Source organism: Poecilia reticulata, chromosome 1 (assembly GCF_904066995.2).
Source record: "Poecilia reticulata chromosome 1, P_reticulata-male-v2, whole genome shotgun sequence".
In the NCBI taxonomy this organism is placed as follows: domain Eukaryota; kingdom Metazoa; phylum Chordata; class Actinopteri; order Cyprinodontiformes; family Poeciliidae; genus Poecilia; species Poecilia reticulata.
In genome coordinates, this window is record NC_088830.1 from 10364671 (window position 1) to 10383164 (window position 18494).

Genomic DNA, 18494 nt, shown 5'->3' on the forward strand with positions numbered 1-18494 from the left:
TATGTTCTATAAATATGGAAAATGACAACAAACAGGTAGCACCAGTTGAAGCTAGTTACTTTTAAAAAGCTTCTTGTAGATGTTTAATGCTGATTTTGCATTAAAACTCCCATTAAAAACTCCTAAAATGTCAATTTCTTGTTGCATCTATAATCAAAAACATTTCCCTTTTGGTTTCTAAGAGCCACAGGTTGCAGACCCCTGATTTGAGCTGCCAAGACAAGACAACTGAAAACATAAAGGAAACCCTCATGGAAACTAAAAGCTTCACACATCACTCATATGGAAGTAATGATGTTTGTAAATCTACACTGAAACAGACTTATGCTGTAATATGTTTACTTCATATCTAACTATGAAGCTGTCGACATTAAAGATAGTGAAACACGGCTGTGCTGCGTAGGTTTGATTTTCATTTCTGCAGCATCTTTAGGAATCAAAGATTCACATAAATCACCAGCAGAGTAGCTCTGCCTAAAAAAAAAGAAGTCAGAATTATGGATTGAAGCACGCCATTTTTAATAGCAGCACAATATTTTATGGTGTAATTTAGCCCTTTCTGTACAGTATACAGTTCTTAACTTTGTTTATATATATATATATTTATTTTTGTGTAAATCTACATGCCTCATGTCGCACCTGAATTTCCCCACCGTGGCACGATAAGGGAGATTCCTACTCCATTCTGCTACTGATAAAGGATGGAAGGCGGTTGCTTTGCTAGACATTTTATTGACGGTCGACCAGACAGGTAATCAATAACTTCACAGCAGCGTCCTGCAGCAAACTGTCTGCTCAGGGCGGCGCCCTTGCATGAACCCGGCTGCTCGCTCTGCTGCATGCCAGGTGCATCAGCAGGGAGTGAAGGGGGAAAACCTGCAGTGGGGGAAGGTGCTCTTTCCCTTTAAGACTGCGAAGGCAGACAGTGAATGCCAAGGAAACCACACTGAGCATGTGCAGAGAGGCAATTACGTTTTAAAGTCAGAGCAAGAACGGGTAAACGCAAACATCCAGTCAGGCCAAAAGACTTGGGGCTACATAGAGGTTTTCCCTCCAGATGGACAACAACGCTAAACATTCAACCAGATCTACACCGGAATGGCTCAGATCAAATTATATTCATACGCTAGAATGGCCTAGTCAAAGTCAGAATCTAAATTCAACTAATAAATCTGTGTTAAGCTTTGACAATTGATGTATAAAGATGATCCACGTTAAAGATGAATGCGCCTCAGCTGCATCGCAATGGAAAATGGAAAAAGGTGAAACGAAAGAGCAACGTCAGCGAGAGATATTTCTACTAATTATTGACTTGCAAATGCGTGCCACACTTCTCAAATTTAAATGTATCAAAATAAAGCGTATAAAGTGTGCAAGGGTTGTGAATACTTTAGCAAGACACCGCATCTTTGTTTGTGCTTTTTATGACGTGCAGCACTCCACATTCAGCGGCAGTTCTTATCTCACAGCCGTAAATCTGTCCCTGGCGCTATTCAAAGTACATCACTAGAACTATGCATACAAACAAACACACCTTCCACCTCTGTCCAGCTCTGCAGGGTTACGCGCTCGTCAGTGAGAGACGAGCCTTAAGTCAATACTGCAGAGCAAATATCCAGGATGGTGGGTGTGTTGTAAAATGTCCAAGCACCTGTTCAAAGGGCGCCGCACAGAGCAGTATAATGGTCTGCTGTGTTTATGAGAACATGTCACAATACATAAGGACAAATGGGCTGATTTAAGAGTGATGAGATGCAAGGATTAAGAAATTCAAAAAGGCAAATGAAAGGGAAGCAGATTTCAAAAGTTCGACGAACGTTTGTCAGTTGTGACAACAGCTGTAAGTCTCTACCCGCAAAACCATAATTTAGTTTGGAAAACAACGTTATGTCTTAATGATTCCACGCCAGCCTGGTGAAAACCGGCAAATTGTTCTATGCTTCGCTTCATACAGGGGGTCTGGACTATTAGCTGTTGAGAAACGACTTCTTCCATATCCATTGGGTAACATTTGACCGTGATGCGCCAGTTCGACACTATGAAGCTTTGTGGAAGTTGCTTGTACTGTAAACATCCATCCTCCACTACGAAGAGGGATGTGCTGAGCTGAACCAGATTGCTGTTAAAGTTAATTTAATATTTGGAACATGGATTGAACGGCTTTGTTCACTTCCTACTAAAACTGCAGGCAGACTACCATTCTAGAGCAGTGCAGGACATCAACATCATCGTTCACAACTTGTGTTGGCTGATAGAAAATCTACTGAAGAAATCCTCTTCAATTAGCCCGGCCATTGCCTTCATGCGCAATTCCACTTGATTAAAATTTCCCTTCGCTGCTTCATCTGGCCTTTCTCCCACTTGCTTGGATTACCCGGCCAATGGGTGAACAGAGGAAGTTGTGAACGGTGAACTTTCTGCGCCGTTTTAGTTTTTTGAATGGCAGTGGAAGTGAACAAAGCCGTTCAGTCTGTTTTGGCCACGCTTTCAAACACTGAATTAACATTAACCGCCATCTTTATTCGGCTCAGCACTTATCTCTTTGCATCGGAGGACAGTTGCTTACAACCCAGACGTTTTCCGGTAAGCTTCATAGCGTCAAACTGGCGCATTACAAACGTCACAGCTAAACGTTAGCGATTGGGTAAAACTTAAAAGTTCAACAGAGTAGACGTCTCCAGTGAGCAATCATTTCTCAACAGCCGAGGGTCCAGACCCTCTAAATGAAGCAAAGCCTAGAAAAGGGGTCTGGTTTTGATCTGACTACACTTCATCAGCATTGAAGAGATATTAGAATGGATCACAAATGCGTAGGAAGGCAGTAGCCTGACTAATGCCACGCCAGAGGCTAAAGAAAACAACATTCATTGTGTTTGCTCATACTTCCAATCAGAAAGTGAAATAATTATGAGAAAACACGACCAGACTTGAGCAGTCAGAGCTTCGACAGCGAGGCTGAGCGAGGGCGTGCCGCCTCGGCTGGTGGTTGCAATGTGGCTTCAGCGAACCACTGACTGCTGTGATTCTGCTGCCAGTTTCTCAACATCAACACACGCAGTTGCACACAGGCGCTAGTGATGCAGTCGCTGCTGGGACTGATTGAGACATGTCTTGATTGGGGCAGAGTAACCGAACAGTGGGAGAAAATGAGAAGTGATTACTGGAGTATTAGCGGGCGGGGCGAACGGTTTTATTTTCTGACAACTTAAAAGTCGCCTCCGCCTGCAGTTTGGAGGTTAAACTGGTAAAGAAAGTGGGAAAGCACTAAAAAACATTTCGTTGCAATTTTAGCTTAGCTCAACTACATTTCACAGACTGTATTTCAGATTTCACAATGCTCTGAATAACCTTCAGCCAGTATTAAATAAATACTTTCACCCTAATGTTTATTCCTGAAGGCTAGTAGTTGGCTCAACGGAGGACTTTGAAGCACACAGACACGGGCAGGGAACACAAATCCCACCAAGTAAAACATCTGTGGCAGCCGAATCATTCCAGTCCATTTCCTTAATAATTAATCACAGCTTCAGCGTGAGCTTCCATGTTTCCCCGCCACAATAAAATTCACGTGGGGCCGACATGACGACATAAGGCTTTTAATGAGCAGGCATCACATTAGAAGTGTTTTTATCACAGCTTTCTGAACTACATGACGCGACGCATCAGAGGCCTTTAAGCCCGACGGCTTTGGTTGTAAAGCCAAAACAAGCCATGGGGGTCTGACCCAGCAAACAACCACTTAGCTGATGTTGTTCTGATCTCCCAAAAATAAGGAATTTGGGTCCAATTTATTGGTGCCACCCTAACATTTGTCTTTGTCTGATTATATAATCGCTATAAAATACATTGGACGGACTTGTCCGTGTTTCCTGCTTTGCACTTACTGGGCTCTGTAGTATCTGTGTGACGCGTTTCTTCTGCTCCAGAACGTTAAAGTCCTGCCGGAGGTCCGGCGACATGTTCCTGGCTCTGATGTACTCTGGGTCGTTGACGTTGATCCGGTCAAAGTAGCGCTCCTTGGTGCCCCCGCTGGGCGGCGGAGGAGTGGTCACCACCGCCTGATGGCCGTCCGCGCTCATGACTGCTTCGCCTTCGCCTTCGCCTCTTCGTCTATGGCTGCCGCTTCGACCCGTTTACCTGAAAGCCAAAGGGAGGGACATTTAAGAAGATGCTTTCGTTTACCTCAAAGATGACAAGCTGTCGGTTCTGTCGGAGCAAAGCAGCCGAGGTGAGAAGAACAGAACTACAGCAATGTTGGATTGCAAATCCTGCCGTCGGAACGGTTCAGAGATTTGTTTGCTGGGAGTAAAATGCAAAGGAGAAAATGTGCCAGAGTGTATTTTCCTAAGTTCATTTCTTTGCTTCTTTATTTCTAGTGCAAAGACTTCATAGTGGCGAGCAACTGAGAGTGATCGACAAACATTTTTCAGGCCCTTGAACCTTTCCACATTTCGTCAAGTTAAAATCTGAAAATTCTGTGCATTTTTGAGGAGCTTTTCTGTGAATTTTCCAAATTGCTAACAGTACACAGAATTCACAAATTTACAGCTTACATAAATGTAGTCGCCTGTACCATTACTTAGAATGAGCTTTTCCTGTAACTGCAGCTGTACAACTTTTTGGGGATTTTCTAGTGTTTGCAGCAGGTTTTTCTCATCACGTTCCTCTACAAAGTACAGATTTGGTGAATGCATGACTGGCACTTTTGCTGTTTACAGGTTCTTCCATCTGTCATCCTGTTGTTGCCAAATTAAAGACTTTGTCACTATTTTAAGGGACTTTTCAGACAAAAGAAAAAGAAAAAAAAAACGTATTGGCCAAAATCAGAATTGACAAGTCAGGATTTTCAAATATCAGTGGTCGGCCAGAAAACAGCAATCGGCGAACCCCAACTTTTCAGCAACTTTGTGTTGATCTGTAACATGCAATCAAAACAAAACACAAATGTTTCAGGAATGAATGAAGGTATTACATTTCTATAAATCATAAAGCAACACTTTGTTTCCCAAATTGACCAAACATTTACAACCAACTATAATTCCAGATGCCTCATCTTACCTCTATAATGCTTTCAAATAAAACGTTCACTGTAAAAATACTAAGTATTTTCGCCTATTTTCTAGCATAAATATCTTATTACACTTACAATAGGACATAACTAACTTACAAGGAACTTTTCGGCAAGATATAGAAACTTTTCAAGTAAATAATTCTAGTGTTGGTTCCACTGTCGGATTATTTCACTTGTAACAAGACATTTTTCCCATGTTATTCATGAAATACTTACAAGTGAAATACTTATAGCACAGGAAATATGCACAGTTATAAGTGAATTAATCTGCCAGTGGAACTAATACTTTTTCATCGATATTAAGGAATTATCTACTTAAAACAAGCTCCTACACCTTCCTGAAAAGGTGTTGGTTAGTTTTGTCTTATGTCAAGTGTGTTAAGATATTTGCAATAGAAAGCAGACCAAAAATACTTTTTCAGATTTTGTAGTTTTGCAGTGCTGCAGCCCAGCCCTGCCCAGAGTAATGGAAAACTCCAGGCATAGGAGAATCAGATTTAACAGCCAACAAGATAATGACTCGTCTGTCATTGGCAGATGAGACAAACAGCATCGCTGTGCGCTCGTCAAACAGGAAGGGGACAGGCCCTTTTATCGGCCCTCAGAGAGGTACGTTTCATTGTGTCGATGCTGCGTCCCGACAGCGGAGGTTTTGTTCCGCGCACACACATGGACACGCACACACACGTCACCGGTACGTGCAGGTCATTCAGAGGGGAGAACGTGCAGGCCTTGACCAGTTTGGGAGCTGGTCTACTCCCACCGTTCATTCTCAGGTCAGCTGGCATAACAACAAGTACTCTGCAGGATGCACGAGTTGCTGCAAGTTAGTTAAAAAAAAAGAGAAAGGCTTTGTAGCTTTGCCAAAAGGAAAATAACAAAGAGAATAGAAAATCTAAAAAAAAAAAAAAAAAAAAAAAAGGGTTGTCCAGGAGTCGATGGCTTCTGTTAGTAATCAGGTAGTGAATTAGGAAGAGGTGGAGCTAAGAAGAACGCTGCCAGATGGTTTGTAGAAGAAGGAAAGCAGGAAAGAATTAAAGAAGCAGATCCCACTGATTCCTCTCCTTAGAAACCCGACGTGGTCGCAATTTGGTCCTCGCTCTTCCACAAGTGACTCCTTCACTGGTCTACAGCCTCACTGCTGTCACCTCAGTAGGTGGGAGGAAGGTAAAAGGGGGGAGTTATTCGGTTTGACAGATGCCACTAAGCTGCTCATTCCGGTCAAATGCCACTTACAGAGACGGTCAGGATTAGCCAAGCAACACGCAGCTCAGCCAGTGGAGCAGAGGCTTCGCTCTGACACAAAATAAACCCTCCCACGTGGAGAAACGTCGACTCTCCCAGGCTATGTTTTTACAAGACTTTATTTGCATAACCGATAAGAGTCTGTGATAATATTCAACATATTTATGACCAAATATTTTAACATGACAACTTTAAATCAATCAGTTTTTTTTGTTTTGTTTTTTGCTGCCATTTTGTCCCATTTAAAGAAATCAGGCAAGACTAAAATTGAAGTTTCATGTGCGTGAAGGAAAACTGATGATTATCCAAATAACTCAAACCTCCAAAGACCCATAGTGGTGGCAGCATCATGCTGTGGGGACGCCTTTCTTCAGTAGGGACAGGAAAGCTGCAAAAAGACAAAATGAAACTGGGGTGGATGTTCACCTTCCAGTAGGATGACAGTTTTATTTATTATTCTTGGTTGTTGTGTTATTTTGGATCATTAAAACATATTCCTCTTCCAGTCTTAAGTGTTATTTACTAAATTAAAGTTTGCTGGTCTTCAAGAGGGTGAACTTGCGTTGTTATGCCATTATCTATATAATATTTGAAAATGATCTTAAAACAACAATATTATTGTTTATCGCAATAATTTCTGGAACAATTTATCGTCCAGCAAAATGTGTTATTGTGACAAATGAATTTTCAAGTATCGTTTGCAGGCTCTCCCCATCCGGTCTGACAAAGCTTTAATTATTTTGCAAAGAAGAATGGTCAAACATTCAGATATATGTGGAAAACCTTTGTGGAATATCTCTACCAAAACAACAAACCATAAAAGACCATGAAAGATGCCTCAACAGAGAACTGACTCAGAGTTTGAAGGTCAACACATCTCACTGTACTTTTCTTTTGGAGAAAATGTAAAACTTCAAAAGTTATTCACAAACTTCACATCTGTCAAAATGTGGAAGCTTCAAAAAAAAACTTTTCAACAAAAAGGTGACAAAACCTTTGTTTAGCAAAAAAGAAACCCAGCTAAAACCTTCTAGGTGGACTTAGTACATACTGACGTAACACACAAATAGAAAAATATCTACCGTCCTCTCACTCATGGATGTAGAATCTGCACACACAAGGGGCCTTGAGCCACAACTTGTTCAACACCCATTGCGACCTAAGTGGTTTTTACTTCTAAACATAAACTAGGAAAATGGGAAACATTGTACTTTTTAACCTTCTTCTACTGACTTATACCACAGAAATGAATAAAAGACCTCACAAGAAATCCCTCTGTAATCGAAGGCAGCTGGGGAGAATGGGGTTATGTAACCCGATGCAGAATTCATCGTCCTTCCAGCAGCGCTCTGCTAACAGAGGACTCACATGAACAGAATATAATACAGTAAAAACAAAAAAACTAAACCAAAGCAACAAAAAATACAACCTGAAGTGGGTGATTTAAGAGAGTATATCTGGGATTTTTTTTGATCTGCTGGTGTCATCTTAAGATAAATCAAAGCCAAAAGTGAGCAAAAAAAAAAAAGAAAAAAAAAAAAAACTTTTTAAAAAGGTAAAAGTAAAATGTACTCAGAATACTTTGTAAAACGTCTGACAGGAAAAGCCCAGGCTTTAAATTTGCTGCATGAGTGGGATTCTTGCATGGCTGAATGCAACAGTTGGAGCCTCACCAAAATAAAGTAACATCCCCGACTCACACTCAACTCCCACCCACCCACCCACACACACACGCACACACATTTACGTCGCTATCTTTGTGGGGACTTTCTATTGACTTCCGTTCTTTTCGACAGTCTAAACCATAACCTTATCCTAACCTTAACCATTACATGCCGAACCCTAACACTAACCAAAACTCAATTCACACCTTAGTCCTAAATCTGACCCCTGACAAGGGGCAGTGGCCCCCACAATGTAGTGTCAGGAAAATGGTCCCCACAAGGTATTACAAACAAATGCACGCACACGCACGTATAAACTCCCACCTCCCAATGTGCCAGTCAATAGATAATTGTATTTCCAAATCCAGGAAATATTGAATGTCTCTGAGTTGAGGTGGAAAGTTCTTTGCTGCATTTTGGTTTTGTTTGTGTTTCCCACACCACCGCAGGTGTTTGGTTCATTTGCACAAAGCACACAAAGACTGTTCTCTCTCGATCAAAATAAACTCTGTAACCTACTGGGAGCTACAGACACAACGGCCCGTTGACACTGGCGGACATTACTGGACGGGAATCGATCTGAACTTCGCAGATGTGCGGCTGATAGATGAGGCAGGCCGTGTTTACTGAAGGGCGCTGGAGAGCGACTGGAGCCCCAGGCAAGGTTACCCCCCACCTCTCACCCCGTGACCCTCAGTAACCCTTTCTGCTGAACACACCATGAGAGTGACGCAAACAAAACAAGACCTCCTCGTCTTCCACATTTACTTTGAACCACAGATGGATTCAAATAAAAAATAAAAAACCCAGCATGACTAGTTTCTGTCGTTGGGTGAAAATTCAAGGTTTTTCATTACCAGTTTAAACAAAAAACAAGTGTTAATGTAAGACAGCTAAGAGTAATTTTCCTTCACAATTGAGTGATTCATTAAATTATCTTTTAAGCGAAAATCGATCATCTAAAAACCAATTTCCAATATAAATGTCGGATTTAATCTAGCACGTGACATTCTATCGTGTGAATGTGAAAAAAGCTTTTTTGTTTAATTTAAAGGATGTGTTTTTACTCCATACGGTTTGTATTAGTGACTTGATCTTTTAGACAATCTTTCCACTAAAATGCATTGATGGACCAAACAGATGTATGGAAAAAATGGAGAGCCAATGTAACTTTATGCCTTCCTAGCCATAAAGGTTGATCTGTTTCCATTCGCAGAGGTTACGTAAATTCTGAGGTGACATTAAAACCAGACAACAATACAGATTACATCACAAAGCAGACACCTTGATGCTGTTGTTGACCATAACCATTTACTTCCAAACAACCTCCAAAGCTGCACATTAGAGTTAATAACAAGAGCTAATCTCTATTTTCTTGTCAATGTCTATGATGCTATTTTGTGCCTTCACTGCTACTTTAAAAGAAAATCAACTTTTACTTAGTGCAAATTGCCCAACCTGCCTCATGTTTCCTCTTCGTCTTATTGGACAAATATGGCTGAACTGTTGGAGCCAATGTTAGCATGTCTCTCCACAGATGTGCAACACTAGATCAAGAAACACTAATGTCATTCGCACCAATCGCTGAACAATTACGCAACACATGCTTCATTTCTTCTGGGAATGCGTTTATGCTGGGATGGAAACAGGGAAAGAAAAAGGGCCCTAAAAACAGAGTTCTTCAAGATGTGACTGTCCTGCACACTCAGTAAAAACAAAACAAAAAAACATGGGGTAACTCCTAGGAAGTATGGCAAAAGATTCACAATATATGAAAATACACAACTAAGGCAAAATATGTTGTTAAAATAAAGTAGAACTAAAGTAGAACAGGGAAACACCTGGCCTGTTATTCCTCATGATCAGGACACATCAGCTGTCATCATCAGGCTTTGCCTCAAGGGGGCAACGTTCTGTGTTACAGGGGCAGCCTGCACATATCTGGACGACAGTCGCCCCATGCAGACCGAGTCTTCCAGTCTGGTGCATCAGCCACTACTTCAGTGCAAATAAACAGAAGTGATTCATTCAGAGGAACCTTCACTGACGGCCAGAAATTATTAACGTTTCACTTTGACTAATGCGTTTTACTTCCATATATCCGTTTATTCAACTCTCTGATAAGTACATTCTGCTTTCCTGAACTCCGGCCAGAGTTTTCTCCCCTATGTGGAGCATAGAGAGCTGCCCCTCCTCCACATGTGGCTGTGCACTGCCAGACAGCTGGATGAAAGATGGCAGAGATTTTATTTTTCCCCTTTTTCCCACGGTTGCAACAAAGGCATATTTCTTTGAATTGAGATATTTGCGGTCAGCCAGTCACAAACATGGGTGCTTATGATGTCCAACTCTGCTTCACTACACACGTTATACATTATTACATTAGAAGCACATTCAATTAAACAACAGAGCCGTATCTTGCCGATTCAATTTGCACCGTCTTAACCAGAGCTGCACTATGTCAGAAAACCTCACCATGGCGATATCAGGTTCGATTTATGCCCATTTTCTTCTGTCCTCTCTTTCTAAGCTGTTCTTCACCGTCTGTGTGACCTTTAGCATTTTTGGTATTGTCATTTGTGAGTGGTGTGAGACTCTGACCTACTGGCTAAATATTGCATAAGCATGAAAAATACAACTTAACAACTCTTAGAAAACTATTAGCCAACAACTTCAAACTTCATTTTGGTTCCACTGAAACTATATATCGTACTGTAATAAATATGTTTGATTATTGATGAGGCAGTAGTTTTAACTGTTGCTTTTCTCTTTTGCTAAAACACAAGTAGATGTTATATTTGAATCTAAATACCACATTCACAGTTGTCTCACTCTCACTGCACGATATAGAGGCCTGTTTCAAGTAAATAATACCTCAATATGGATGAAAAAGTTCTTGGTCAATAGGCAGAGATTAATTTATAAGCTCTGAAAAATGTCTTGTTATAAGTGTAATAATCTGCCAATAGATCAAGAACTCTTGTAAGTCTCTTGTAAGTTGTACTTGAAATAAAATGAAACCAAGATATTTGCAGCAGAAACCAGACCAAAACAAACTTGGTAAGATTTTCTGTTTTTGTAGTGCGACATCAATCAAACCTGCAAGATGAACGGCTTCACCAACAGAGACGGTGATTCTTACTTTACCAAAACCTTTGGTTGTTTTAGAGCACTTCACTCTTTTTAAACAAATTAAATCATTTTTTCATGTTTTTTTTTGTGTTTTTTTTAATCTCACTGGGGTGGTGCAGATGAACTAAACAAAAGCAGAGAAGTTACACCCAGTTGATGCATGGCTGCTACCAATTTTCCGTCGTCATTTCAGCTGACAGAAATAGTTCTGCCCTCAATCTCTATCTACCTCACACTCCTGTTGTGTGTCTCTCAACCATTGCGCTGTACTGACAGGACAGGAACCAGAAGATACGATCCGCTGATTTGGACCCACACACTAGCTATTTACATTCATCGCAAGATAACCTCCTCATCTGGAAAGTTACCGCTGTACGGCACCATCTGCTGCACCACTGGGTCACTTTTTCCTTTTTAAATCAACATCTGTGGCGTTTCTGACTGTGCTGTAAGAAATGCACAAACAACTAGAACCCATGATGACATTTCAGGTAGCTGCAAACGCCACTGAGAAAGGCATCAACCAACACCCTCCATCTCTCCATCACTGACACACACACACACACACACACACACACACGCACACGCGCGCACACACACACACACGTGCACACACACACACACGCACACACACGCAACCCTCGTATCTTCAAAGCCGGCCTGCCTGTGTCTCCCTATAAATAGACGAAGCCACCCTTTTGGGTTCTGTCACCAGCTGGAAACAAATCTTTACTTTGCTAGTTAAATCCACGCAGAAAGCAGGACTGACGTGAACTGAAGCCGATTGAAATTCAAGGGGGAAGTAAGGTTGATCTCCCTGCCTAAACATGCCTGCATGACGGATCCAAGCGGGAAAACTGCGAGGGAAGCGAGCGCGCCAAACACTCGAGCTTACGCGATGCGGCGGCGTCAACGTAACGTGACGAAAGTTTGTTTTCCTCTGGTGCAATGAAACATTTGGTTAGGGGTTGCGGAGCTGCATCTGGTTCTCGTACAAATGTTTCATTTAAGCAGCGTTCCATCTATTTTTGTTTTTCTGTTTTAAATGATGACCAAACTCTCAGTGCAGCAGCTCCATCTTCCTTCCAGACAACCTCCAGAGCTTCACATGAGAGATAATAATCAGGGCTAATCTCCACTGGCGCTCACACTCACTGCACTGTGACTGCTAAGCGCGTTTATGGAGCAGGAGTGTTTCTCTCCGAGAACGTGATGGCAACATGGAATTCACCCCAAAACTACAACCAGAGGTCGGTTCAAGTCGCCGGCCGGGCAGCTGGCAGACGGAGAGATGGACTTTCTGCAAAACGCAACGGGCATGGAGGAGTGCTGATTGTGTGATCACAACACAAAAGGAAGTACAAAGGTTAAATCAGGTGCACTGACACAGAAAGAGAGACGTTTAAACTTGTAACCCGGAGCCCGACCAACCTTGCGTTTCCCTCTTCTGTCAGTGAACGGGAGAAAGCGGGCAGCAGAAACTCATGTCTCTGTTTTCACTCTGCTGCTGCTGATCCCGCGCCTGTACTCCAGATTCCAACGGAGCAGCCGGGACGGACATACACAAGAAGAAGGAAGAGCGGGATGATAAAGAGAGCGAAAGCCGTGTAGTTGATCAGAAAAAATGTTAAAAAATCAAAACTAGTCGTCCAGATTTTTCCCGTACAGATGCTCTCCGGTGGAGCCGCCGATTCCTCCGGACTCCTGCAGCCTGTGCTCTCCGACGGCTCCGCTGCTCATCGGAAAGAGAAGTATAAACAGCTGTGAGTGTGTGAGAGAGAGAGAGAGAGGTCTGTCTGAGTGTGTGCGTGTTTTGTGTGTGGAAAAGAAGCTAAAGGAACCACGTGATGCGGGCTTAATCCCCCGCCCACTGGCCTAGAGGTACACACACACACACACACAGAGCTCTAACACACACATATACAGACCAATCAGAGCTCAAGCTCACACACTAATCACCCCTCCTCCTCTGCTGCCTGCTCTCCCTCTCTCTCTCTCTCTCTCTCTCTACTACACTGGATTTTTTCAACACTTTTTTCCCCTGTTGATCTATTCCCGCTCTGATTCGTCTCCCACATTCCACAATCGCTGCTGTCGGTCTCCGTCTTCACATCCCTCTCCCACACCCCCATTTGGCCCCTCCGCCCCCCTTCTGGGCAACTGTACTAAAGGTCAGTGTTTACGAGCCACACAACCTGCTGCAGCAGAAGCAACTGGATGCCTTTTACTGCTGCGTCTGCTACTCTAAAGCAGGTTTATCCGACTCGCCGATAGACACACATTCAGAGCCGCTTGGCTGTTCTAAACGAGATGACACACGTTCACAGTCAAAGGTCAAAAACCTTGTGAGCATCAGCTTGAAGGTCAGACATCAAATGCATGATTAGCCTGTTAATTTTTGTTAATGTCACAAATTGCCACTTACCCTTACAAGTTATACACAACCCTACACTTATCAGCTGAACACCTGAAGTTAAGTTTAGTTTATGTTATCGCATGGGAAAGCATAAAGAGGGCCGAAGCAACCGTTATTAAAAATAAACATGTTAAAAAAAAACCCTAAAAAGAAACGAAATCCGACGTTTTTAAGTTGATTTTAAGTTGGATCAGCCTGAAACGGGCCTCAAAGTTATCAGGTTTTTTGGTATCAGAATGGAAGAATAAGAGGTTTAGACAAGTTATCAGAAGCAGTTGCTAATCATCTGTAAACTATTTAACACTAACCAGGATATTGTACATGCAGCATAACTCAGATGGAGTTTTCAGAAATGCAGGGAAATCAGGGCTGATTTATTGGCACACCCCTAAAAAAAACACTCTGGTGCCATCTCTGATTTTCCTGAGTAAAAACAACACAACGAAGTGCAGCAGAAAACTATGAAAGGCTGTGATACAGACTTTTAATTGTTCAGTAGCAGTTTGATGGCTATCCTGTGTATCCGCTGCATGATTATGCCTCAATGCACACCGCAGTCAACGTAAATGTATGTCAACACTGACTTCAGCTAATGGTAGTTCAAAGCCGAGGTGGGAACCCAAGGGGCTCCACTTGCACTTTGCTCAGCAGAGCACAAAACTCTCAGTTCACATTTCTGGCCGAAAAGCCTTAAACAGGTTAATTTATGGCATAGAAGCTGCATTTCTGTCTGTGGTTTCTTCATTATTCAAGAGACCACAAGGCATCCAGTAGATAATCAGAGAGCTAAACGACGAGAGAGCAAAGCTGCTTTTTTTTTTTTTAACCTTTTGAACATTCAACCTCAGCAATCTGAGTTAAGGTGAAGAAATACATTTCTTAGGAAATACAACTGGCATCTGTGGTTGACTTTTGCTTGCCAACTGTGCTAATTGCTAACATAGACTATTAGGTACAGGTAAAAATATCCTTTCGGTAATCATTTTTGTCTTAAGTTTGCAAGATTCCGTTCTGCGTATGTCGTTCTCTGACTCATACACACACCGTGTGACATCGCCTCTGCTGTCAATATAAACAATCACTGACTGCCAACATTTATAAATAAATATTTAAAATGATGCTCTAAAATTGGTATCGTAGGTCAAACCTGCACAAGAGGGTGACAAGAGATATTATCTACCATTCCATTGTTGGTGAAATACAACGAAGCTCCAAATGTGACATAAATATGTGCAAAATAATTAGAAAAATTCCAACTAGCACCTAGACTGAGGTGGCAAGATATAATATTATATACAAACTACAAACTTTTTTCATAAAAATCAAATGAAGAACTTAACCTGTAGAAGTAGCTGAACTCCCCAGGTGTGGATCATGCAGCACAGATCGCCATCGGCGGTGGAGAAGCTCGATGCTCAGCATGCTGGTGGGACAAACACGGCGTCTGCATTTCCTCTTGTAATAACCGACTGTAATCCAGTTCACAAGTCGCGTACGTGCGAGGAGCCAAACAATCAAAACCTGTCAGCAATCTGTCAGCCAAGGCCTGAATTACTGTGCTGCTGTTTGCTTGAAACAGACTCACTGACTCATTCACCTCAACAGCTCTCTGATTTGAATATCTATCTCGGACATACACCATTTCACGTTTATGTAAAGCTGCGCAAAGAAAAGTTCGGCTGTAAGTTTATGAGCCATCGGCGGCCATGTTTAGATAAATTTACATTTAGTAACTTTTACAGCGCTAATAAAAAGCGCTTGCTCTCTTGCAGATTTCTTCACACCTATTTTAGATTACGAAGCCAAAGACGACTTGAGAGAAGTATAAAATGGAGTTTTATACTTTTATAGTTTTTTTTTCTCATTGAGGATAATGACTCTCACTGTAGGACAGGAGGAAGATGGAATTGGACTGCAAGAGGACCACTCCTCACACTGTGCCTCAGTCGTTCATATAAAAGGGAGGCAATAACTTTAATTTTGTTTATTAAACACGGTCAGGTTGACTTGAAAAACTTTTTACCCTTGAAAATTGAGAATTGCCTTTTGATATTTACGGGATTCAGTCTGAACGTTTATCTAAAACCTTATTGGGAAAAAAAGCAAAAGAATAGAGAAAAAATTTGTATTGAGGCAAATACTTTTCCACACCATCTGGAAAGATCTGGGATTTTCACCTTTTATCTTTTGAAAGGATGTGTCTATAACTGTGTTTGAGGTTTATCGTGAACTGTACTACACATGAACTCAAGTTGATAAGAAAAAAATAGTTGCCAAAAGAGACCAAAAGACTCAAGTATCATGAAGCAATTTTTGGACTTAAGTGCAATTTGACGCATTAAAAACAACACATAGCAGCACTGAAAGTAGCAGATGAACAAAAATCCTGCTGAAGCCGTTAGAAAAGCATGACCCATATTCTTTGGCTCACGTTCAAAAAAGACTCACGTTGAGTGATTTATCAACTGCTCCCCTGACTAAACTGATACTTAAGCTCCAACTGTCTTGGAAATCATCATTGCTTTGACGGAATAAACCATCCAACTTATGCAAACGTTTGAGCAGGTGTCGGGTTTCATGCCAAAAACTTTTTGGTTCGCATGCCTTCGGTAATAAATATCCGCAGTCCATTCTGACCGCATCACCTGATAACGTAAATGATAAAGGGTTGTTTTTTTTGTATTCGCTCCTGCAAGATAAACTGCATCAACACATCAGGAGACGTCACGGCAATAAGCCCCACCGGGTGATTCACGCCGAGCCTGAAAACCTGCCAACACACAACCTAACATTGTTTTGTGACATCTCTGTTTGGACTTCTGTTATCAGTTCAAACCTGCCTCAGAGTGCACCGTTTGCCATACCTCATGCTAAGTGGTGAGAATGTGTCATTCCTCATGCAAGAAATAAATCACAAGAAGAAGAAGAAACAGAACGAAGATAGGAAAGCAGCGTTTTTGGAGGTGAGGTCCGTCTCTGATTCAGTTCAGATGAATGAACTCTGGTTTTGTTTTACTCAGTTTTGGGGATGAAAACTTGTGACAATAACAGAATTTCATCCTGGTTTGGTTTTATATGCTTTAAGATGGATTTTGGTTCATTACTTAAAGGTATCCTAGGATAATCACCGTGATGTCAGAGGTCTGTGTTTCTGCACAGCTTGGAAATCTTGAATATGATTTCAGTGCATGAAAAAGAAAAATGACAGCATGAAAATGTTATTCCTTTCTTTATGTTTAACTGGTCACAAGCTCATTTTAGCTGGTTAATTAGGTTTAAACACCAAAGTCATTGATTCCCTCAGTGTGTTATAAGCCTGGCGGGCAACCAGACTTTACTCGCCATCCCACCAGGCTGAGCTTTGTTCATTTATTTTTATACACCAATAGCAGTGACAGTAGAAACCAATTAAGCTACTTTTGTAGTTGATCCTGTATCTGCCAGTTGGCTTCACATGCCATTATTTAGTTATGATGACTGTTGGTGTTCAGGCATCAATATTCCAATCTTTCAATAGCACATAATTATTAAGAGATATTTTCAAATTTCCAGTCAACTTTAAACATTTTTTAACTCAGAAACAAGATGAATGACCGCCCCAGAACCCCTTCACCAGGCTTAGCAAGTTTTCTGGGGGAAACCTTGAATTATTACAGATATTCTTGCTTTCTGGTATAAACTGGATATTATGGGATCATTGGTTGTTAAAAAGCAAAATGTTCTTCTCTCACTACTCCACCATCAGGATCTGCTTCACACCTGTTCCTGTTCTCCCATTGTACTCTCAGGTTTAATAGAGCAGTTGCTTTAACTTATGTTTGTCTGGACAGGTGATTTCATCCGTCACTGGTTTTCTAGATGTATGGGCCTTGCCATTTAGCGAGCAACTTACTTGGTCCAGGAGACAGAAGTACTAAAACCTTCTGGGCTTTTCAGTTTGTCGCTCATCTATAGTGTGTAGGAGACGAGATGGATGGGCTGCCACTTAGAGGTGCTGCTTTGTGTGAAAAGACGACAACATACTGGCTTGTTTTGCAGTTCAGTCAAGTCAGAGTTCTTCCCTTTTCCAAACCACACCTCCCAGTGTAGCACTGGTTTTCTCCTAAAGAAGGCCTCCGCTTAAAAAAAAGAAACCTACACAACAAACTTGTACAGCTATTTATATAAAGACATCACACACTACGCACTGGGTACAGCTAAGCCCAAACTGTAACTTGACCCAACCCCACCTTGCTCCCATAGCTAAACTAAGACGTCAGCCACATGTTTGCAATGAAGGACCTGGAGAGGTAATAAAACCAACACATTTACACGCCAACATATCATGAACATGTCTTAATTCCCAATATTTGGGACCTGCTAACAACGTAAAGGAAGCAGATTTCTTCGACTGGCGTCACATGCATGCGGAGAAATCAGCAGGGCGACGCTGGAGGGGCTACAATATCAATAAACAAGAACTATGAACCGAAGGAACACCACATGATTACTTTACTTCTCCATCCAACTGTGACCTCTTCACAGCAAGGAACAATATTCTGCTCAGAGGAACTGCTTACGCAGCTGCTCTACAAAATTAAATTACAAGAAAATTGCAAAGGAGGTAACTTTATTTGTACCCAGCAGCTTGACATGAAGTGAAGCAGATAAAGATGTTATTTTTGTTGTTGTTGTTTTTTTTAATTAGAGTCATAATTTTAAAGTCGAGTCATTTCTGTAGCATATTTTAGCAACACGGCAGTTCAAAAGGCTTTACATGATGAAAATATAACAAAATAAGCAATGGTAACGAATATAACCAAGACTATATACTTTGAATGAAGTGACGCAATTTATGCCTTAATTTAAACAAGTTGTGACTGCTCACGATGGTAAATTAAAAAACAAATCTAAATGACGTCTTTACATACAGATTTGATTTTGTTTCCCTATTTAATGAAAATTCTTGGATCATCTCAAACTACAG

At 41.5% G+C, this 18494-nt stretch overlaps 1 protein-coding gene across 7 annotated transcripts in view; it reads right to left on the bottom strand.

The window, feature by feature from the left end:
• The window catches only part of add3a (adducin 3 (gamma) a), a 121386-nt gene that overhangs the window by 38295 nt on the left and 64597 nt on the right, over nt 1-18494 (bottom strand). For 2 of the 7 annotated variants that reach the window (XM_008410105.3, XM_008409931.3), the window contains exons 1-2: nt 12544-12909; nt 3885-4137 (exon numbers count right to left, since the gene is read on the bottom strand). In XM_008410105.3, the coding sequence (XP_008408327.1) occupies nt 3885-4079 (195 nt within the window). In that variant the 5' untranslated portion in view covers nt 4080-4137; nt 12544-12909. Of the gene's footprint in view, nt 1-3884; nt 4138-12543; nt 12910-18494 lie in introns of those variants that run through there. The other 5 variants (XM_008410188.3, XM_008410013.3, XM_017305459.2 and 2 more) reach the window with 3 other exon arrangements.